The 19,267-nt window shown below is 43.1% G+C and overlaps 1 protein-coding gene across 3 annotated transcripts in view; it reads right to left on the reverse strand.

The window, feature by feature from the left end:
* Positions 1–19,267, reverse strand: part of CABCOCO1 (ciliary associated calcium binding coiled-coil 1) — a 187,551-nt gene that overhangs the window by 131,594 nt on the left and 36,690 nt on the right. For all 3 annotated transcript variants that reach the window (XM_056529843.1, XM_056529842.1, XM_056529845.1), the window contains exon 5: positions 1,175–1,247. In XM_056529843.1, the coding sequence (XP_056385818.1) occupies positions 1,175–1,247 (73 nt within the window). The remainder of the gene's footprint in view (positions 1–1,174; positions 1,248–19,267) is intronic.

The following is a 19,267-nucleotide window of genomic DNA, read 5'->3' on the forward strand; positions in this document are numbered from 1 at the left end:
CTCCAAATATGGCAATCAGAATAAATTCCTGTTTCCAGAAATCTAGCATGCATAACCTGAAATGTAATTACTGTCCAGAAATCTAGTATTCAGGCCCCCCTTAAACCTGTTAAAATGGGATACGTAATTTGTACTTGGAGCCCAAATCAGACCTGATGCTCTGGCGCCTTTGTTCCAAGTGTTGAGGGTACAAGTTCAAGGAAACATAGTAATGATATCTTCATGCCTGTATGACATGTTAGTTAAAGGCCCCATACATCTAAGAGAAAAGTCATCTGAACGGCCAGCCATCTAATCATTAGAATCATTAGACTAATGTAAACTTCTAATAAAATTAGCTTCATATATGATCAGACATATAAAATGTTTACTTTCCTAGTGACATTAAGTTAAGATGAATAAATAATGATGAAATTAGGTAAGTTCGTTATGCAGCATTTTAATGTGTTCCTCTTACTTTTATTTGTTTTTATCCTATAAAATAGAAATAAATATTTCACGTCCTTCAATCTTTTATTTGTGTCTGACATTTACAACATGTGTTTACATGTAGCGGAGTTCATTTATATGGTAGTTTTATAGATGTTCCTCCTTGGCTGAGGCTGTATTTAAAGCCTCTCTAGGGAAGTGCTCTCCATCCATTATAGCTTCTGAAGTCATTTTATAATATGCTTTAGATGAAGTCAGAAGGCTAAAATCTCATGAACATTGGGGCTAAGCCTGATTGTCAGTGGACTGAGCCTGTAGGGCTCCCTTAGTACTGAACCATACAGCCTACATCACACGCTCCATCAGACTACTTGTGTATAGAGATATTCTGCTTTACATATAGATTCCAATGGAACCTGTTACATTTTCTCTTTTTAGTCATAGAAATCTATGACATCCAACATTAGACCTCCATGTAAAATTGAATGGCTTTTACACCTCCATGACGGCCCTATTACAAACACATACAAAACAGAGGTGCAATACAGTATGACCATGTACATAGGCCCCAAGATATCTAATTATATTCAAAATAAGAATAATACAAACCATATTAAACAAATGATAATATCTACAATACCACTTAGAGTTTAAATAAAGATGTATCGTCCTTGGCTTTTGCCTGAAATTATTTGTTTTTATATGGTCGTTTGCAAACTTCAATTATTTGGATGCTGTTTCTTACCTCTGCTCCTATAACCATTTGATCCCTCGGGACAGTGAACATGCATTCATAAAGCTTATAGTGCTGAAATAAACTGAAATAGGGAGCACAAAGAATGACATCAATAGTCAAAAAGAGAAACGTTGACTAAACATTTAAAAATTGTACATGTTGCACATCATATTAACCCCTTAACAACCACGTAAATGTACGTCCTGGTGTGGCGGTATTTAGCAAGCGGTGCTCGCGTCATACAAGGCAGGTTCCGGCTGCTAGCAGCAGCCAGGGACCCGCCGGTAATGGCTCACATCCGCAATCGCTCGGATGTCCGCCATTAATCCCTCAGATGCCGTGATCAGTAAAGATCACGGCATCTGCAGCAATGCGCATGTTAAAATAGAGGATTGGATCGCCCGCAGAACTGCCGCGGAGATCCAATCATCTGTAATGGCTGACGGAGGTCTCACCTGCCTCCGTCCGTCTCCCGGCATCTCCTGCGATCTGAGTCTGAGATCGAGCAGACCAGAGCAGAAGATGGCAGATAATACTGATCAGTGCTATGTCCTATGCATAGCACTGAACAGTATTAGCAATCAAATGATTGCTATAGATAGTCCCCTATGGGGACATAAAAAGTGAAAAATAAAGGTTGAAAAATGTAAAAAAAAAAAAAAAAAAAAAACATATTTGATATTGCCGTGTGCGTAATTGTCCGAACTATCAAAATATAATGTTAATGATCCCGTACGGTGAATGGCGTAAAAGTAAATATTTTTTTAAAAGTCCAAAAATGCAGCTTTTTTGTCACATTTTATTCAAAAAAATTTTTATAAAAAATTATCTACATTTTTTAGATATGCAAATATGGTATCAATCAAAAGTACAGATGACGGCACAAAAAATGAGCCCTCATACCACCCTATATACGGAAAAATAAAAAAATTATAGGTGGTCAAAATAGGGTGGTTTTAGATTACTGATTTTGTACAAAAAGTTTAAGATTTTTTTTTAAGCGGTACAAAAATATAAAAGTATCCAGCCATGGGTATCATTTTAATCGTATTGACCCACAGATTAAAGAACACATGTACAATAAAACAAACAAAGAAAGATAGTCACGCAGGATACACATAATAATTTAGTGACCGATCCACAGATAAAGAATTATAGCAGGTGGTAGTCCCAAGGGACATAAAACTATAGAGTCCACAGATAGTATCACTATTACAATACAGTAGTCCTTTCAAGGTGGAAAAGTGACTCCTCAAACCAGGAAAGCAACAGCCCCCTTCCCTACTTTATGGACAGGGGGAGTGCTTTAACCCCTTAAGGATGGAAGACGTAAATGTACGTCCTGGTGCGGTGGTACTTAACGCACCAGGACGTACATTTACGTCCTGTGCATAACCGCGGGCATCGGAGCAATGCCCGTGTCATGCGCGGCTGATCCCGGCTGCTGATCGCAGCCAGGGACCCGCCGGCAATGGCCGACGTCTGCGATCTCGCGGGCGTCCGCCATTAACCCCTCAGGTGCCGGGATCAATACAGATCCCGGCATCTGCGGCAGTGCCCGATTTGAATGAATGAATGATCAGATCGCCCGCAGCGCTGCTGCGGGGATCCGATCATTCAGAACGCCGCATGGAGGTCCCCTCGCCTTCCTCCGTCCGGCTCCCGGCGTCTCCTGCTCTGGTCTGAGATCGAGCAGACCAGAGCAGAAGATCGCCGATAACACTGATCTGTTCTATGTCCTATACATAGAACAGATCAGTATTAGCAATCATGGTATTGCTATGAATAGTCCCCTATGGGGACTATTCAAGTGTAAATAAAAATGTAAAAAAATGTAAAAGTAAAAAAAAGTGAAAAATCCCCTCCCCCAATAAAAAAGTAAAACGTCCGTTTTTTCCTATTTTACCCCCAAAAAGCGGCAAAAAAATACATTTTATAGACATATTTGGTATCGCCGCGTGCGTAAATGTCCGAACTATTAAAATAAAATGTTAATGATCCCGTACGGTGAACGGCGTGAACGAAAAAAAAAAAAAGTCCAAAATTGCTACTTTTTTAATACATTTTATTAAAGAAAAATTATAAAAAATGTATTAAAAGTTTTTTATATGCAAATGTGGTATCAAAAAAAAGTACAGATCATGGCGCAAAAAATGAGCCCCCATACCGCCGCATATACGGAAAAATAAAAAGTTAGAGGTCATCAAAATAAAGGGATTATAAACGTACTAATTTGGTTAAAAAGTTTGTGATTTCTTTTAAGCGCAACAATAATAATAGAAAAGTATGTAATAATGGGTATCATTTTAATCGTATTGACCCTCAGAATAAAGAACACACGTCAATTTTACCATAAATTGTACGGCGTGAAAACGAAACCTTCCAAAATTAGCAAAATTGCGTTTTTCGTTTTAATTTCCCCACAAAAATAGTGTTTTTTGGTTGCGCCATACATTTTATGATATAATGAGTTATGTCATTACAAAGGGCAACTGGTCTCGCAAAAAACAAGCCCTCATACTAGTCTGTGGATGAAAATATAAAAGAGTTATGATTTTTAGAAGGCGAGGAGGAAAAAATGAAAACGTAAAAATTTAATTGTCTGAGTCCTTAAGGCCAAAATGGGCTGAGTCCTTAAGTGGTTAAACAAATACAGAAGGACCAGTCCATCGACCAGCCAAAGAGAGAGAGAATAGAAAAAAGGGTGTGGGGGGGGGGGGGGGGGGGAGAGCAAAGAGGAAAAGAATATGGGAGTGTGAAGCCAGGAAGGGAAACAGGAGAGGGGAAAAGAAGCAGAAGAGGGGGTAGAGGGGAAAATAGCACGGAGAGGGTAGAAAGAATTTAGAGAGTAAAGAGAGGCATAGAGAGGAATTGGAAAGGGTAAAGAGGAGGGGGGGAAGGCATAGAGGAGTGCAGAAGGGTACTGGGACATAAGGAGGTGGAAGGAGAAAGAAGGAGGAGGAAAGAGGTAGGAGGTTCGACCCAGGGCAAGAGAAAGAAGAGGAAGAAGAAAAAGAAGGAGATGAAGGAGCCAGCCTTAGATGAGAGAGTCGTTCAAGGCACCGGGGGAAGATGTGGGGAGTGAGACGTAGAGGAGGGAGACCCATTGGAATCAGGGCAATTTACCAGAGACTCTAAGTATCACAACCATGGTGACCAAAGCATCAGGAAGCTACCATGTGAGCCAGTGCTACAGCTCGCTAGTTCTTCCATTCTGCACATGTCGTGCACCCTCTGGTGCCACTGTGGAAACGTGGGAGCCACCGTCTGAAGCCAGTGCAGAGGGATCAAGGCCTTCGCGATAGAGAGCAGATGTGCAACCAAGGATTTCCTGTGAAGGTTACAATCGGCGTTGGATAACCCCAGCAGCACTAAAAGAGGGTCAATTTAATGGTTTTCCCCATGACAGTAGATACAACCCTACCAATCTCCTCCCAAAATGGTGATATGCCCGTGCAGGACCACCAAATATGTAGGTAAGAGCCTACACCTGTGTGACACCTCCAGCACATGTCGCTAGCAGCCAAGCCCCTGTGATACAACAATTCTGGTGTACGGTACCATCTGGTAAGGAGTTTATAGTGACCCTCCTGCATTCTGACACATTTGGAGAAGCCGTGTGAGTGTAGCAGCACTTCACGTCGTTCCTTCCTTGTCAAGGATACCTCCAGCTCCCTCTCCCAGGAGAGTAAGAACAGTGGAGTCAGGGACTCCTCCTCTTTGGACATAGATGCGCAGATAAGGTGCAGGGTGAGGGGTGGGGAAAGGGTAGTGAGGGGGGGTTCTGGGGGGTGGAAAAAAAGAGTCCATACGAGTGGGCATGATGGGCAAGAACAAAGTCTAGCAAGACAGGTAAAAGTAGAGGGAAAACTGGGGTCACAGAAGGGGTCACCCAAACACATCATCAGCAACAGAGATCAGAGCGAGCACGGAGGCTCTGCTGTAATATGGAAAAAGGGGACGGTAAAGTAATGAGTCCCCTCAGGTCTATTGCACCCGCATGTCCCTGCTGCAATAGCGGGTTCAGGATTCTACATTTGGCTAGGGTTGTCGGAGAGAGGTCCTGGAAGAGGCGTAAGGCTGCTTTCACACTATGAAGTTCACCCGTTAATAAACGTATGTTATGTATTATTAACAGACATTTAATAACTGGTGAATTAAGGGATGCTACAAAACATCCGTCATGTACTGGACATTTTTACACCTCTTCCTACAGACTCCACAGCCAGGACTACTACTACTCCCATCATGGAACAGACTTGTTTCCATGATGGGAGTAGTAAATCCCTAGCAGCGGGAGTCTGCAGACAGCTGGGGAGGCTACATTAGTGTTTGTACTACTACTCCCATCATGGAACAGACTCTGTTCCATGATGGGGGTTGTAGTACAGGGGCTGAGGGATTGATCGCATGGGGTCTCACTTCTGACACCCGATGCGATCAGAAGTTATTAAGCAGGGGAGCAGGCGGCATGCTCCGCAACCCTGCGATCACAATGTATTTTTTTAAATTCCCCGCGGGGATCCCTGAATGGCCGGTACTGAGGAGCCAATCAGGGATCCCCCTGGGGTTTTAAAAATGGACAATGTGAGGAGACATACGTATAATAAAAGTGTTTATTGGGGGGGGCATAGAGCGCTATATATCTAGCCCCTGCCAGCGCATTAATAAAAATATGACCCCCGCCAGCGCATTTATAAGTATATATCTATACCCCCGCCAGAGCATACTGTGACCCCGCCAGCGCATTTATAAATATATATCTATACCCCCCACCAGCGCATACTGTGACCCCGCCAGCGCATTTGTCCTAATTTTCTATTGCAGCGCCAGATGATCCTGATAGATATACTATTCATTCATAGCGTCGACAGCTGTATATGTATATAGATGTGCTGGGGGGGCAGACATATAGTGTCATCTGCCCCAACAGCGCTTCTATATACATATACAGCTGCCGGCCATATGAATGAATAGTATATCTGTCAGGATCATCAGCCAGGCGGTTGCTGGATGCGCTCCTGACATATATACTTGTCATATATAGCGCATTTGTACAGCGTTATATATGACAAGTATATATGTCAGGAGCGCATCCAGCAGCCGCTCGGCCGATGATCCTGACAGATATACAATTCATTCATATCGCGGCAGCTGCATATGTATATAGAAGCGCTGTGGGGGGCAGATAACGCTATATGTCTGCCCCCCCAGCACATCTGTATACATATACAGCTGCCGGCGCTATGAATGAATAGTATATCTATCAGGATCATCTGGCCGGCCGCTGCTGAATACGTTCTGATAGGTATGGTTGTCACATATAGTGCTGCAATAGAAAATTAGGACAAATGCGCTGGCGGGGTCACAGTATGCGCTGGCGGGGGTACAGATATATACTTATAAATGCGCTGGCGGGGTCACAGTATGCGCTGGCGGGAGTATAGATATATACTTATAAATGCGCTGGCGGGGTCACAGTATGCGCTGGCGGAGGTATAGATATATACTTATAAATGCGCTGGCGGGGGTCACATTTTTATTAATGAGCTGGCGGGGGCTAGATATATTGCCCCCCCCCCCCAATAAACACTTTTATTATACATATGTCCCCTCACATTGTCCATTTTTAAAACCCCAGGGGATCCCTGATTGGCTCCTCAGTACAGGCCATTCAGGGATCCCCGCGGGGAATTTAAAAATGAAAGTAAAAAATACATTGTGATCGCAGGGTTGCGGAACATGCCGCCTGCTCCCCTGCTTAATAACTTCTAATCGCATCGGGTGTCAGAAGTGAGACCCGGTGCGATCAATCCCTCAGCCCCTGTACTACAACCCCCATCGTGTAACAGAGTCTGTTCCATGATGGAGGTAGTAGTACAAACACTAATGTAACGTCCCCAGCCTCCGGCAGACTCCTGCAGTGGGGAATTACTACTCCCAGCATAGAAACAAGTCTGTTCCATGATGGGAGTAGTAGTAGTCCCTCAGCACTGCAGGAGTCTACTGATGTCACCTCTTCTGAGCATGCTCAGTAAAAATAATGTCCGTTATAATAACGTATGTCGGCCATAGACTTCAATGTTAAAAATAACATACATTAATATACCCGTTTCTTGTGACGAGCGAAAAATGAGTGCATGTAACGTTATTTCTCCCGTCACAACTAACGTACGTTAGTCATGATGGGCTATAACGTGTGACAAAGGGTAAATGAAAAAACCCATTGACTTGAATGGGGTTGTTTAACGTGTGTTAATAATTATGTTTCAAATGTACGTGTATTAACGGGAGAACCTCATAGTGTTAAAGCAGCCTAAGGCATGACCCTCAAAGCTCACCTCTCCAGCAGCTGTTGGCGGACATCACCGCAGCGGTGTCCACATAGCTGAGGAGTCTTCATACTACGTCCCGTGGAGGTTCCTTGGGAGATGGTTTCGGCCGCAACGCCCGGTGAACTCGTTCTATGACAATCTATGTCGATACCCAGGAGGGAGGCGAAGATCTGCTGCATCACGGAGCGCAGGGCCTCGGCTGTATATGACTCAGGTAAGCCTTTTATTCTGACATTTTCCCTCCTGCTGCGATTTTCTTGGTCCTCTAAGAGGAGAAAAGCTTGTTCAAGTGGTCTTCCTGCTGTCGTAGCTGTCAGGCCGTTACACAACAGAACGACATAGTCTCAGAAATGGCGCCTTCCAGGACTTCCGTGCGGTGCCCTATTTGCCGGACATTTGCTTTATTTTCAGCGAGCTCCTGGAGCACCGGAGTCAGGGCTTCTTGCAATGCCTTCGCCACCGCTTGGTGGACCGTTTTCTTTATCACCGAGCGGGAGATGATGCCCCGGATCTCCTCACCTCCCGAGTCTACTCGGCTGCTGGGGAAACTATCGGCATCCGAGTCGTCCTCCCGGTCAGCATCCATCGTGGTGGCCGGCGCCATCTTGGGAGTATTGCGCCATGTCTGCCTGCTTTTTGGGCATTTTCACCTGGCCAGCAGGTTCCCCAGTCTTTTGTTTGTCCTTATTGCCGCTTATTAGTGATTAAGCAGGAATTCAGCTGCGGAGAGCTGCTCTTTCAAGCTGCAATCCAGCTCCGCGGTCAGGCTCCGCCCCCCAACACATGTCATTTTTACCGTAAAGTGTGAAAACAAAACCCTCCAAAAAGTTCAAAATTGTGCTTTTCATTTACATTTCCTCCTTAAAAAAATTATTTTTGGGTTCGCCATACATTTCATGGTAAAATGAGAGGTTCATTACAAAGTACAATTGGTCACGCAAAAAACAAGCCCTTATATGGGTTCTGTAGATGGAAAAACCAAAAACGCAAAAATAAAATTGTCCTGGTGCTTAAGGTTAAAATGGGCTTGGTCCTTAAGGGGTTCATCTACAGGGTGGGCCATTTATATGGATACACCTTAATAAAATGGGAATGGTTGGTGATATTAATTCCTGTTTGTGGCACATTAGTATATGTGAGGGGGGAAACTTTTCAAGATGGGTGGTGACCATGGCGGCAATTTTGAAGTCGGCCATTTTGAATCCAACTTTTGTTTTTTCAATAGGAAGAGGGTCATGTGACACATCAAACATAGAAAAACAATGATGTGCTTGGTTTTAACGTAACATTATTCTTTCATGAGTTATTTACAAGTTTCTGACCACTTATAAAATGTGTTCAATGTGCTGCCCATTGTGTTAGATTGTCAATGCAACCCTCTTCTCCCACTCTTCACACACTGATAGCAAGAACGCAGGAGAAATGCTAGCACAGGCTTCCAGTATCCGTAGTTTCAAGTGCTGCACACCTCGTATCTTCAAAGCATAGACAATTGCCTTCAGATGACCCCAAAGATAAAAGTCTAAGGGGTCAGATCAGGAGACCTTGGGGGCCATTCAACTGGCCCACGAATGCTCGGACCTGACAATCATAATGTGGTGGTGCACCATCTTGCTAGAAAAACTCAGGGAACGTGCCAGCTTCAGTGCATAAAGAGGGAAACACATCATCATGTAGCAATTTCGCATATCCAGTGGCCTTGAGGTTTCCATTGATGAAGAATAGCCCCACTATGTTTGTACCCCATATACCACACCATACCATCAATTTTTGTGTTCCAACAGTCTTGGAGGGATCTATCCAATGTGGGTTAGTGTCAGACCAATAGCGGTGGTTTTGTTTGTTAACTTCACCATTCACATAAAAGTTTGCCTCATCATCACTGAACAAAATCTTCTGCGTAAACTTAGGGTCCTGTTCCTATTTTAGTTTTGCCCATTCTGCAGCACCTGAAACTACGGATACTGGAAGCATGTGCTAGCATTTCTCTTGCGGTGTTGCTATCAGTGTGTGAAGAGTGGGAGAAGAGGGTTGCATTGACAATCCAACACAATGGGCAGCACATTGAACACATTCTATAAGTGGTCAGAAACTTTTAAATAACTCATGAAGGAATAAAAAGTTAAAGGGTACCTCTCATCCAAAAAACTTTTGATATATTATAGATTAATGTATGCAGAATAACTTTACAATTGCATGTTATTAAAAAAATATGCTTCTTTCTATTTAATTTTCCACTTCGAAGAAATGACCACTAGGGGTCTCCCTACCAGTCCTGGCAGCAAGCATTTCAGACTCATGCTGGAGTCCTAAACACTACGAGCTGCCAGTCTGCTTTGTTCACAAAGGAGAACACTCAGAGCTGCCAGCCTGCTTTGTTCACAGCCTGTTTGGCTGTGAACAAAGCAGGCTGGCAGCTCTAAGTGTTTAGGACTCCAGCATGAGTCAGAAATGCTTGCTGACAGGACTGATCGGGAAAAATACAATAGAAAGAAGCATATTTTTCATTAACATGCTATTGGAAAGTTATTCAACATTCATTAATCTAAAATATATCAAAAGTTTATTTGATAAGAGGTAACCTTTAAGTTAAAACCAAGCACATCATTGTTTTTCTTGTGAAATTCTCAATAAGTTTGAAGTGTCCCTCTTCCTATTGAAAAAACAAAAGTTGGATTCAAAATGGCCGACTTCAAAATGGCCGCCATGGTCACCACCCATCTTGAAAAGTTTCCCTCCTCAAATATACTAATGTGCCACAAACAGGAAGTTAATATCACCAACCATTCCCATTTTATTAAGGTGTATCCATTTAAATTGCCCACCCTGTATATTATTAAGAATTTGACAGTCCAGAAAAGATTTCTATGATAATAGTTCAAAGAATTATATACTGCAAACTTTTCCTTGTGGCATCACAACATATGAGAAATCTTCGCCTTGTGAGCTGATAGGACAGGTGGATATTTTTTTTGGCCACTTGAACTATAAAAGGGGCCAGAAATTTTTGCCCTTTAGTGTTTAGACTACTACTAGCACCTATTGGCCCATTAAGCATCTATGATGAAACTCTTTGGGGGACATTTATCAAAGCATTTAGTTTTTTTTTTTTTTTGCTTAAAATTGTCGCAACAAAAGTTGTTTGATTGTCCAGTGCCCTAAGCAAAAAAAAAGAAACTTGCTTACCAAAGCAAAAAGTGATTTTTGATTGCAGTGGTCAGAGTTTTCTCAAGTGCGAAAGTTGCAAAAAAATCACATCACATGAAAAAATCTACTAAATTTACTCCAGCTCAGACAAGGAGCAGAACAAGCCACTCCCAAAGCAAAAAATAAAAATTTCTTACTTGAAAGAACTTTATCAGCAGGCTGAAACCAGTTGATAAATAAGTCACACATAAGCAAAAAATTGTAAGGAAAAAATAACTAAAAAAAGGAATACATAAACAAACATTGATAAATGTCCCCCTTTGTGAGTGTGTATATATAAAGTGTGGAATTCACAAGATTTAGCACAATCTTGCAACTACAGCACTGGAGCCAGGTTTGAAGACTGCATCAGAGAGGTCACCTGATCAGGTTCTCCCACTTCATGGAGATGTGGGAGAAAGAAGGAGATGAATATTGATGAGTAGGGCGGCAGCAATGGGACCCAGCGGATGGTGTCAGAGGTGCATATAATCTTCAAACCAGTATCCAGTGCAGTTAAGAGTTAATTTGCATATTGTAAGATTGTGCTAGATCTCGGAATTGGCTGAATGGATTGGGGTAAGGAATACATTATTTTCGTCAGAGTCACCAGCACTAACCACTAGAACAGTCAGGTTAGTGGGGCTGATCCATCTGTCAGTTTCCCTTTAAGGTTTGCCTTTGTTGTCAATTCATTTTTACCAGGAATATATTTCAATATAATATATTTAAAAAACTCTTTCAAACTTTCCTATAAAACAAAAATATATCTCTTAGAAGTGTGATTAATGTATCTTTATTGGATGCTATTTTAAAAGAATGATACAGTTTTGTCTAATACTGCTGCCAGATGGATTTTCAAAAAATAGAAAAAACAAAGAAGAAAAAAAAAAAGCAAGAAGATTTAATTAACCCCTAAAGGACCATGGATTTTTCCATTTAAGCACTTTCATTTTTTCCTCCTTACCTTTAAAAAATGTTCTTTAAATTTTGCACCTAAAAATCCATATGATGGCTTATGTTTTGCGCCACCAATTCTACTTTGTAATGACATCAGTAATTTTACCCATAAATCTACAACGAAACGGAAAAAGAATCATTGTGCAACAAAATTGAAGAAAAAACACCCTTTTTGTAATTTTTGGGGGCTTCCGTTTCTACGCAGTACATTTTTTGGTAAAAATGACACCTTCTCTTTATCCTGTAGTCCATATGATTAAAATGATACCCTACTTATATAGGTTTTATTTTGTCGTACTTCTGGAAAAAATCATAACTACATGCAGGAACATTTTTAAGTTTAAAATTGTTATCTTCTGACCACTATAACTTTTTAATTTTTCCACGTATCGGGCGGTTTGAGGGCTCATTTTTTGTGCGTGATCTGAAGTTTTTAGCAGTATGATTTTTGTATTGATTGGACTTTTTAATCGCTTTTTATTCATTTTTTTATGATATAAAAAGTGACCAAAAATACGCTATTTTGGATTTTGCTATTTTTTTGCGCGTACGCCATTGATTGTGCGTTTAATTAACAATATATTTTTATAAACCGGACATTTCCGCACGTGGCGATACCACATATGTTTATTTTTATTTACACTGTTTTTTTTAAATGGGAAAAGGTGGTGATTCTTACTTTTATTCGGAAAGGGGTTAAATGATCTTTATTAACTTTTTATTTTCACTTTTTTTCTGCAATGTTGTAGCCCCCATAGGGGGCTATAACACTGCACACACTGGTCTTTTAAATTGATCATTGTTATCCCATAGGATAACATTGATCAATGATTCTGCCGCTTGACTGCTCCTGCCTGGATCTCAGGCACGGAGCAATCATTCGGCGATTGGACACGCAAGGAGGAAGGTAGGGATCCTCCTGGTGTCCTGCAAGCTTTCGGGACAGGGCAATTTTCATATAGGAAACAAAAACAAACAAAAAAAAAGACCATCAAGTTGTATCACAAGAGGTCGTGAGACCCCAAATCAGTCAGCAAGTCATAGAAAATGGGCTTAAAATAAAGCAACATTATAACAATGTAGGTAAAACTTATCTAGCAAGAACAGCTCAATGAAAATATGGGGTACACAAAGATAATCGAGCCACCCCTCATGGTGGTATAGACTAAGGAGAGCTAAGCACAAACAAAGACAAACACGGCAGCCTGACAGGCCACAGACAAGGGTTGGCAGGGAGACCACAAATAACCACAAGACCAATTCATGAAACCCAAGAGGGTGGATCGGGAAAGAGAGGAAAAGAGAAGAGGGAAAGGAGACAAGAGAAAGAACAAAGAAGTTGGCGATCAGAAATGGGGTCCCAAGGTTCCCATACAAAGAGAAACAAAGGAGTAGAGTTGTTCAAGGAAGCCGTAAGAGATTCCAAAGAGCGAATATCCCATATACAGTGGGGATCAAAAGTTTGGGCACCCCAGGTAAAAATTTGTATTAATGTGCATAAAGAAGCCAAGGAAAGATGGAAAAATCTCCAAAAGGCATCAAATTACAGATAAGACATTCTTATATGTCAACAAAAGTTAGATTTTATTTCCATCATTTACACTTTCAAAATAACAGAAAACAAGAAAATGGCATCTGCAAAAGTTTGGGCACACTGCAGAGTTAATATCTTGTACTGCCCCCTTTGGCAAGTATCACAGCTTGTAAATGCTTTTTGTAGCCAGCCAAGAGTCTTTCAATTCTTGTTTGAGGTATCTTTGCCCATTCTTCCTTACAAATGTCTTCCAGTTCTTTGAGATTTCTGGGCTGTCTGTCACACACTGCTCTTTTAAGGTCTATCCATAGAGTTTCAATTATGTTGAAGTCAGGAGATTGTGAAGGCCATGGCAAAACCTTCAGTTTACGCCTCTAGATGTAATCCCCCGTGGATTTCGAGGTGTGTTTAGGATCATTATCCATTTGTAGAAGCCATCCTTTCTTTAACTTCAGCTTTTTCACAGATGGCATCAAGTTAGCAACCAAAATTTGCTGAAATTTTATTGAATCCATTTTTCCTTCTACTTGTGAGATGTTCCCTGTGCCACTGGCTGCAATACAACCCCAAATCATGATTGATCCATCCCCATGCTTAACAGTTGGACAGTGGTTCTTTTCATTAAATTCTGTTCCCCTTCTTCTCCAAACGTACCTTTTCTCATGCCGGCCAAAAAGTTAAATTTTAACCTCATCGGTCCACAGAACTTGTTTCCAAAATGCATCAGTCTTGTCTATATGTTCATTTATGTGGTTTTTGTGGTGAGGACGTAGAAGAGGTTTTCTTCTGATGACTCTTCCATGAAGACCATATTTGTACGAGTATCTCTTTATAGTGGAATAGTGTACCACAACTCCAGATCTTTCTGCCAGATCTTTCTGGAGGGATTGTGCAGTCAAACGTGGGTTTTGAATTGTTTTTCTCACAATCCTGCGAGCTGTTCTGTCTGATAATTTTTTTGGTCTTCCAGATCTTGCTTTAACTTCCACTGTTCCTGACGACTGACATTTCTTAATTACATTCCGAACACAGGATATTGACATCTGAAAACGTTTTGCTATCTTCTTATAGCCTTCTCCAGCTTTGTGAGTGTCAACTATTTTCAGTTTAAGATTTCAAGACAACTGCTTAGAAGAACCCATGGTGCTGATTGTTGGGGCAAGGTCAGATGAGTCTGGGCATTTAAAACCTTTGAGATTGACATCCCCTGGTCTACCCAGATGATGTTTGAGAATAATCCATGACACTGGCAGGTCTCAGCTTTGCAAAGGGGGCAGTGCATGCTATAAATTCTGCAGGGTGCCCAAACTTTTGCAGATGCCATTTTTTGTTTTCTATTATTTTGAAAGTGTAAATGATGGAAATAAAATCTAACTTTTGTTGACATATTATAAGAATGTCTAATCTGTAATTTGATGCCTTTTGGAGATTTTTCCATCTTTCCTTGGCTTCTTTATGCACATTAATACAAATTTTTACCTGGGGTGCCCAAACTTTTGATCCCCACTGTAGGTGATAAGGGAGAGAACAGTCTAAATTTCCTGCAGCAATAACTCCACACATACCTAGAGAAGGACATGGGACCTAACAGAGAAGTCAAGGGCAGTTCAGAAGGAGGGACACACCACAGAAGTGTATTCAGATGTATGGGGGCCAACCCCAACTTCTCCAACTCCATCCAGCGACTATATACATGGTAGGTAGACCATGCCGCCAGGTGACATAGGGGGCAGCCCAATAATATTTAGTCACATCAGGGACCCCCCATCCCGACTGGCCATAATAACTGACATTGGGAGGCGGAGTCGTTTCCAGTCCCATATAAAATGGAAAATAGCATATTGAAAAGAACATAAAGCAGGACACATACCGGCAGCGTCTTAAAATAATAAAGCAATTTAGGGAGGATCGCCATCTTCACCGCCACTAAATGGCCAAAAAACTAAATATATTGCAACCGCCATTTCTCCATGAGGGCCCTAAGCTCACAAAAAAGAGGAAGGAAGTTAGTAGAATAAAGGGAAGAATAGCAAGGGGTAAGATAGACACCCAGGTACTTAATAGCAGTAGAGACCACCCCATAATCATGAAGGGCCCGATATTAGTTAGGAAGAGACAGCAAAGGACAAGAAAGGGTAAGACAAGACTTTCCCTATCGTGAAGGGTGATTCCAGTGATGTCCGGGTCCCCCCGAATCAAAGCAGCAAGGGGTTCAATACATAATGCAAAAATCGGGGGGGAGGGGGGCGCATGCGCGCAGCTCACTGGTGAAGACGTGCTCCATGTGAGCTCCGTGCCACCTGCCGTGATTAAGCCTCATTAAGCGCTGTTAATTCAGCTCCCTAGCAGTGAGTACCTCAGACTACCCTCCTAAGATGTCCAAGCAGCAGCAGCCTTCACCTGGGCCCGCGACCCAGTCGCTTTCACAGACCATTCCGGACATGTTCCGTTCTGGGCCGAAGACCAAGATGGCGCTGGCAACTCCTGGCGCGCTTCTCCCGGACACCCAGGAGGAGGAGGACATTACTGACACGGCTCCTACCCCTGTCGTACAGGCTGACCCGCCGGACCAGAGCGACCTATTCCGCAACATCCAGGCCATGTTTAAGGCCGAGCTGGCCTCAGCGATAGCTGAATTTACCAGGCAAGTGGGAGAGTTGGGCCACAGAGTGGCGGACCTGGAGGTCCAAGCGGACGAGATTGCTGACGCGGTGGAGGCTGACCGCACTTCCATTGCCGAACATTCTGAGAGACTTAACCTCCTGGAACTTAAGATTGAGGACCTGGAGAACAGGTCCAGAAGAGCCAATATACGCATCAGAGGCTTACCTGAGTCGTTCACTGATCTACCCGGTCCGGTGACCGCATTGTTTCAGGCTCTCCTACCTCAGGCGGACACATCACTCCTGCGGTTGGACAGGATCCACAGAGCTCTGACTAAACCCAAAAACGCAGAGGTACCCAGAGATGTTGTGCTTCGACTCCATTACCCTGAGGCGAGAGATCGCATACTTCAAGCAGCTAGGAACGTATCTCCGCTACCGGGCATGCCGCCCTCTGTCCATTTGTATGCGGACTTAGCTCCCTCCACCTTGGAACGCCGCCGCAACATGCGACCTGTCACCCTGGCACTTCAAAAAGCTCAGGTCCGTTACAAATGGGGGTTCCCCTTTAGCCTGCAGTTTGTGCTTAACTCTTCCACTTACACTGTTCGCACTCCGCAAGAGGCAATGGAGCTCCTCCGCAAAGAACGGGTCCCTTACGAGGACCCACCGCCGTTACCCAGGAGACAACCCCAGCTTAAAAGAATGTGGAACCGAGTAGATTCGTCACACAAGAGACATCGCACTCAATCCCAGAAACCGGGCTGACTTGATGCTGTGCGAGTATTTGGTTCCTGATTGCTCTGTTCATACCTGGGACATGAGGCCTTGTTTGATTCCCTGACTCCCATTACTCCTGATTACGCAAAGGAACTTTGCTGTTCTTCTCCTGTGGTTCCTGTTCTTCGAGGATTTACATCTACACTCGGAAGCCGGACAAGTTCGGGTCTGCCGGATTTCAGGTTCTTATTGTTGACTCTCTGTTCCTTGACTGTTTGTTTGAATATAGCCTCTTACTCTCGGATCCCAAGAGTTTTAGCCATTATGGCTGATATTCATTTTGTTCTCTCGGGGACTGTTGCTTGGTTTGGGGGGTGGGCAGGGGGTTAATTTACCTGTCTCAATGTTTTACTTAGTGACCATGATGTTCACCCTCATATCACTCTCGCTCCTATCACTATGGCGAGGCTGTTTGGCAGAGTGGATTATCATGTTGCCTCGCTTACCGGTATGTGATCGACCGACGGGGGAGAGCAGTGGAGGTGGTGTACCCCTGTCGGCGACTGCTGGTGCATGTTATATTTATGTTGAATTATTGTTTACCCTTTTTTCTATGTACTTACCTTTGAATTTGCCCTTTTCCCCTTCTCCTATTCCATACCCTTACCTGTTTTGTGACGTCAAGGTAACCATCCGCTCATCAATAACTATTAAGTCACTGGTTATACTATTTGACTGCCCCCTACTTGTAGAGGGTTTATTGCATCGTCTTAGTTCACACTCATCTGATTACACCCCATTCCCCTTCACTTAGTATGTGTAGAGTGCTCTCACATAATATTAGGGGATTCAACTCTCCAATTAAGCGCAAAAAAGCGTTTCTAGACTACCAGAGGCATCACCCGGAAATAATTTGTCTGCAGGAAACACACTTCACCCAGACCTCATTTCCTAAATATATCAACCCCCACTACTCTAGAGTTCTTCTGTCCTCTTTTACTTCCAAATCCAGGGGTGTAGCTACTCTCCTACACAATTCCTTCCCCTTTATTCTCCACACAACACACACGGACCCGGAGGGTAGATTCCTGATACTGGAGGGCTCCTTACAGGAAACTAAACTCTGTATAGTGAATTCGTATGCTCCCAATGAGGACCCTCTGCAATTTCTGGTTCAGATGGTGGGTCGATTGGGCTCCCTCACCTTTGACCACTTGATATGGTGCGGTGATTTTAATTTGGTATACAACGGTGTCTTGGACCGCTCCAGCACTAGTTTATTCAGACGCACAGGCCCTCAGCAGAGGCTCCTCATTGGAACCTTACAATCACTTCACCTAGCTGACACTTGGAGGGAACATAACTTGGGAACGAGTGGATATACATACTACTCACCCGCACACAATCTTTACACTAGAATAGATTGGATCCTGGCTACCTCCGCCACTCTATCCTATTTAATTTACTCGAGACACATCCACTGTGCATGGTCGGACCACGACATAGTCTTTTCCCATTTTCAGTTTGCCACCAAATGCCTCACCCCCTTTTCATGGCGACTTAATGAGTCGCTTCTGACTCGTCCTACTGTCCGAGACCAGTTAGAGGAGGAAATCTCGACATACTTTTCTAACAACCTTTCTCCTGATTCCGATGTGGGATGGGTCTGGACTGCCCACAAAGCTGTCATTAGAGGGAAGCTTATTGCTTTAGCATCCAAACTTAAACGCGACAGACTCCAGGCCCAGACCACACTGGAAGCTCGATTGACCCGTTTAACTACGGCCCACCAGCTCAACCCCACTACATACTTATATAGAGCCATCCAAACGACTAGGCTACAGCTTGATGCTATTTTATTGAATGCCACGGAAAAAGCCCTGAGGTGGACTAAAGCTACATACTACAAATGGGCCAACAAACCCGATAAACTACTTGCTTCCATGTTGAAGCAGAAACAAGAGTCTACTAAGGTGCATAGCATCCAAATGAGACCCGGTGTCACCACTTCCCATCCCTCACGGATCTACGACACCTTTCACTCTTTCTACACCTCTCTCTACTCTAAACGCTCTTCTCCTCCCTCTGTTGAGGAGGTGGATGCCTTTCTACACTCTATATCTCTACCTCATCTTTCTTCTAATGCTAGGGACTCTCTGAATGCTGCTATCACACTTGAGGAAGTGTCCGACGTTATCTCCGGCTTGAAAATAGGCAAAGCACCAGGCCCTGATGGTCTCTCTGCTATGTACTATAAAAAATTTAGTCCCCTACTTGCCCCACATATTACCAAGTTATGTAATTCTATAATGTCCGGTACCCCTCTACCCCAAGAATTTTTGCAAGCATCAATTGTGGTTATCCCCAAGCCCCGCAGGGACCCCTTACTCCCCTCTAATTATCGTCCCATTTCTTTAATCAATCTAGACGCTAAAATATTTACTTCAATCTTGGCCAGGAGACTCAATAGACTTCTCCCTGACCTAGTGCATAACGATCAAGTAGGATTCATTCCGGGGAGGCAAGCACCTGACAACATCCGCAAGGTTCTCAATATTGTTCAATGGGCATCACAGACGGACACACCGCTAGCGCTCTTAGGGCTGGATATAGAAAAGGCGTTTGATTCTGTCTCTTGGGAATATATGTTTGGAGTCTTGAAAGCTATGAAATTTGCGGGTCCTTTTGTGGAGGCCTTGCGGATGTTGTACTCTTCTCCCCTGGCATACCTTAAACTTCCCTCTACATCCCCATCTCCAATTCC

This window comes from Hyla sarda, chromosome 7 (genome assembly GCF_029499605.1).
Source record: "Hyla sarda isolate aHylSar1 chromosome 7, aHylSar1.hap1, whole genome shotgun sequence".
Lineage (NCBI taxonomy): Eukaryota > Metazoa > Chordata > Amphibia > Anura > Hylidae > Hyla > Hyla sarda.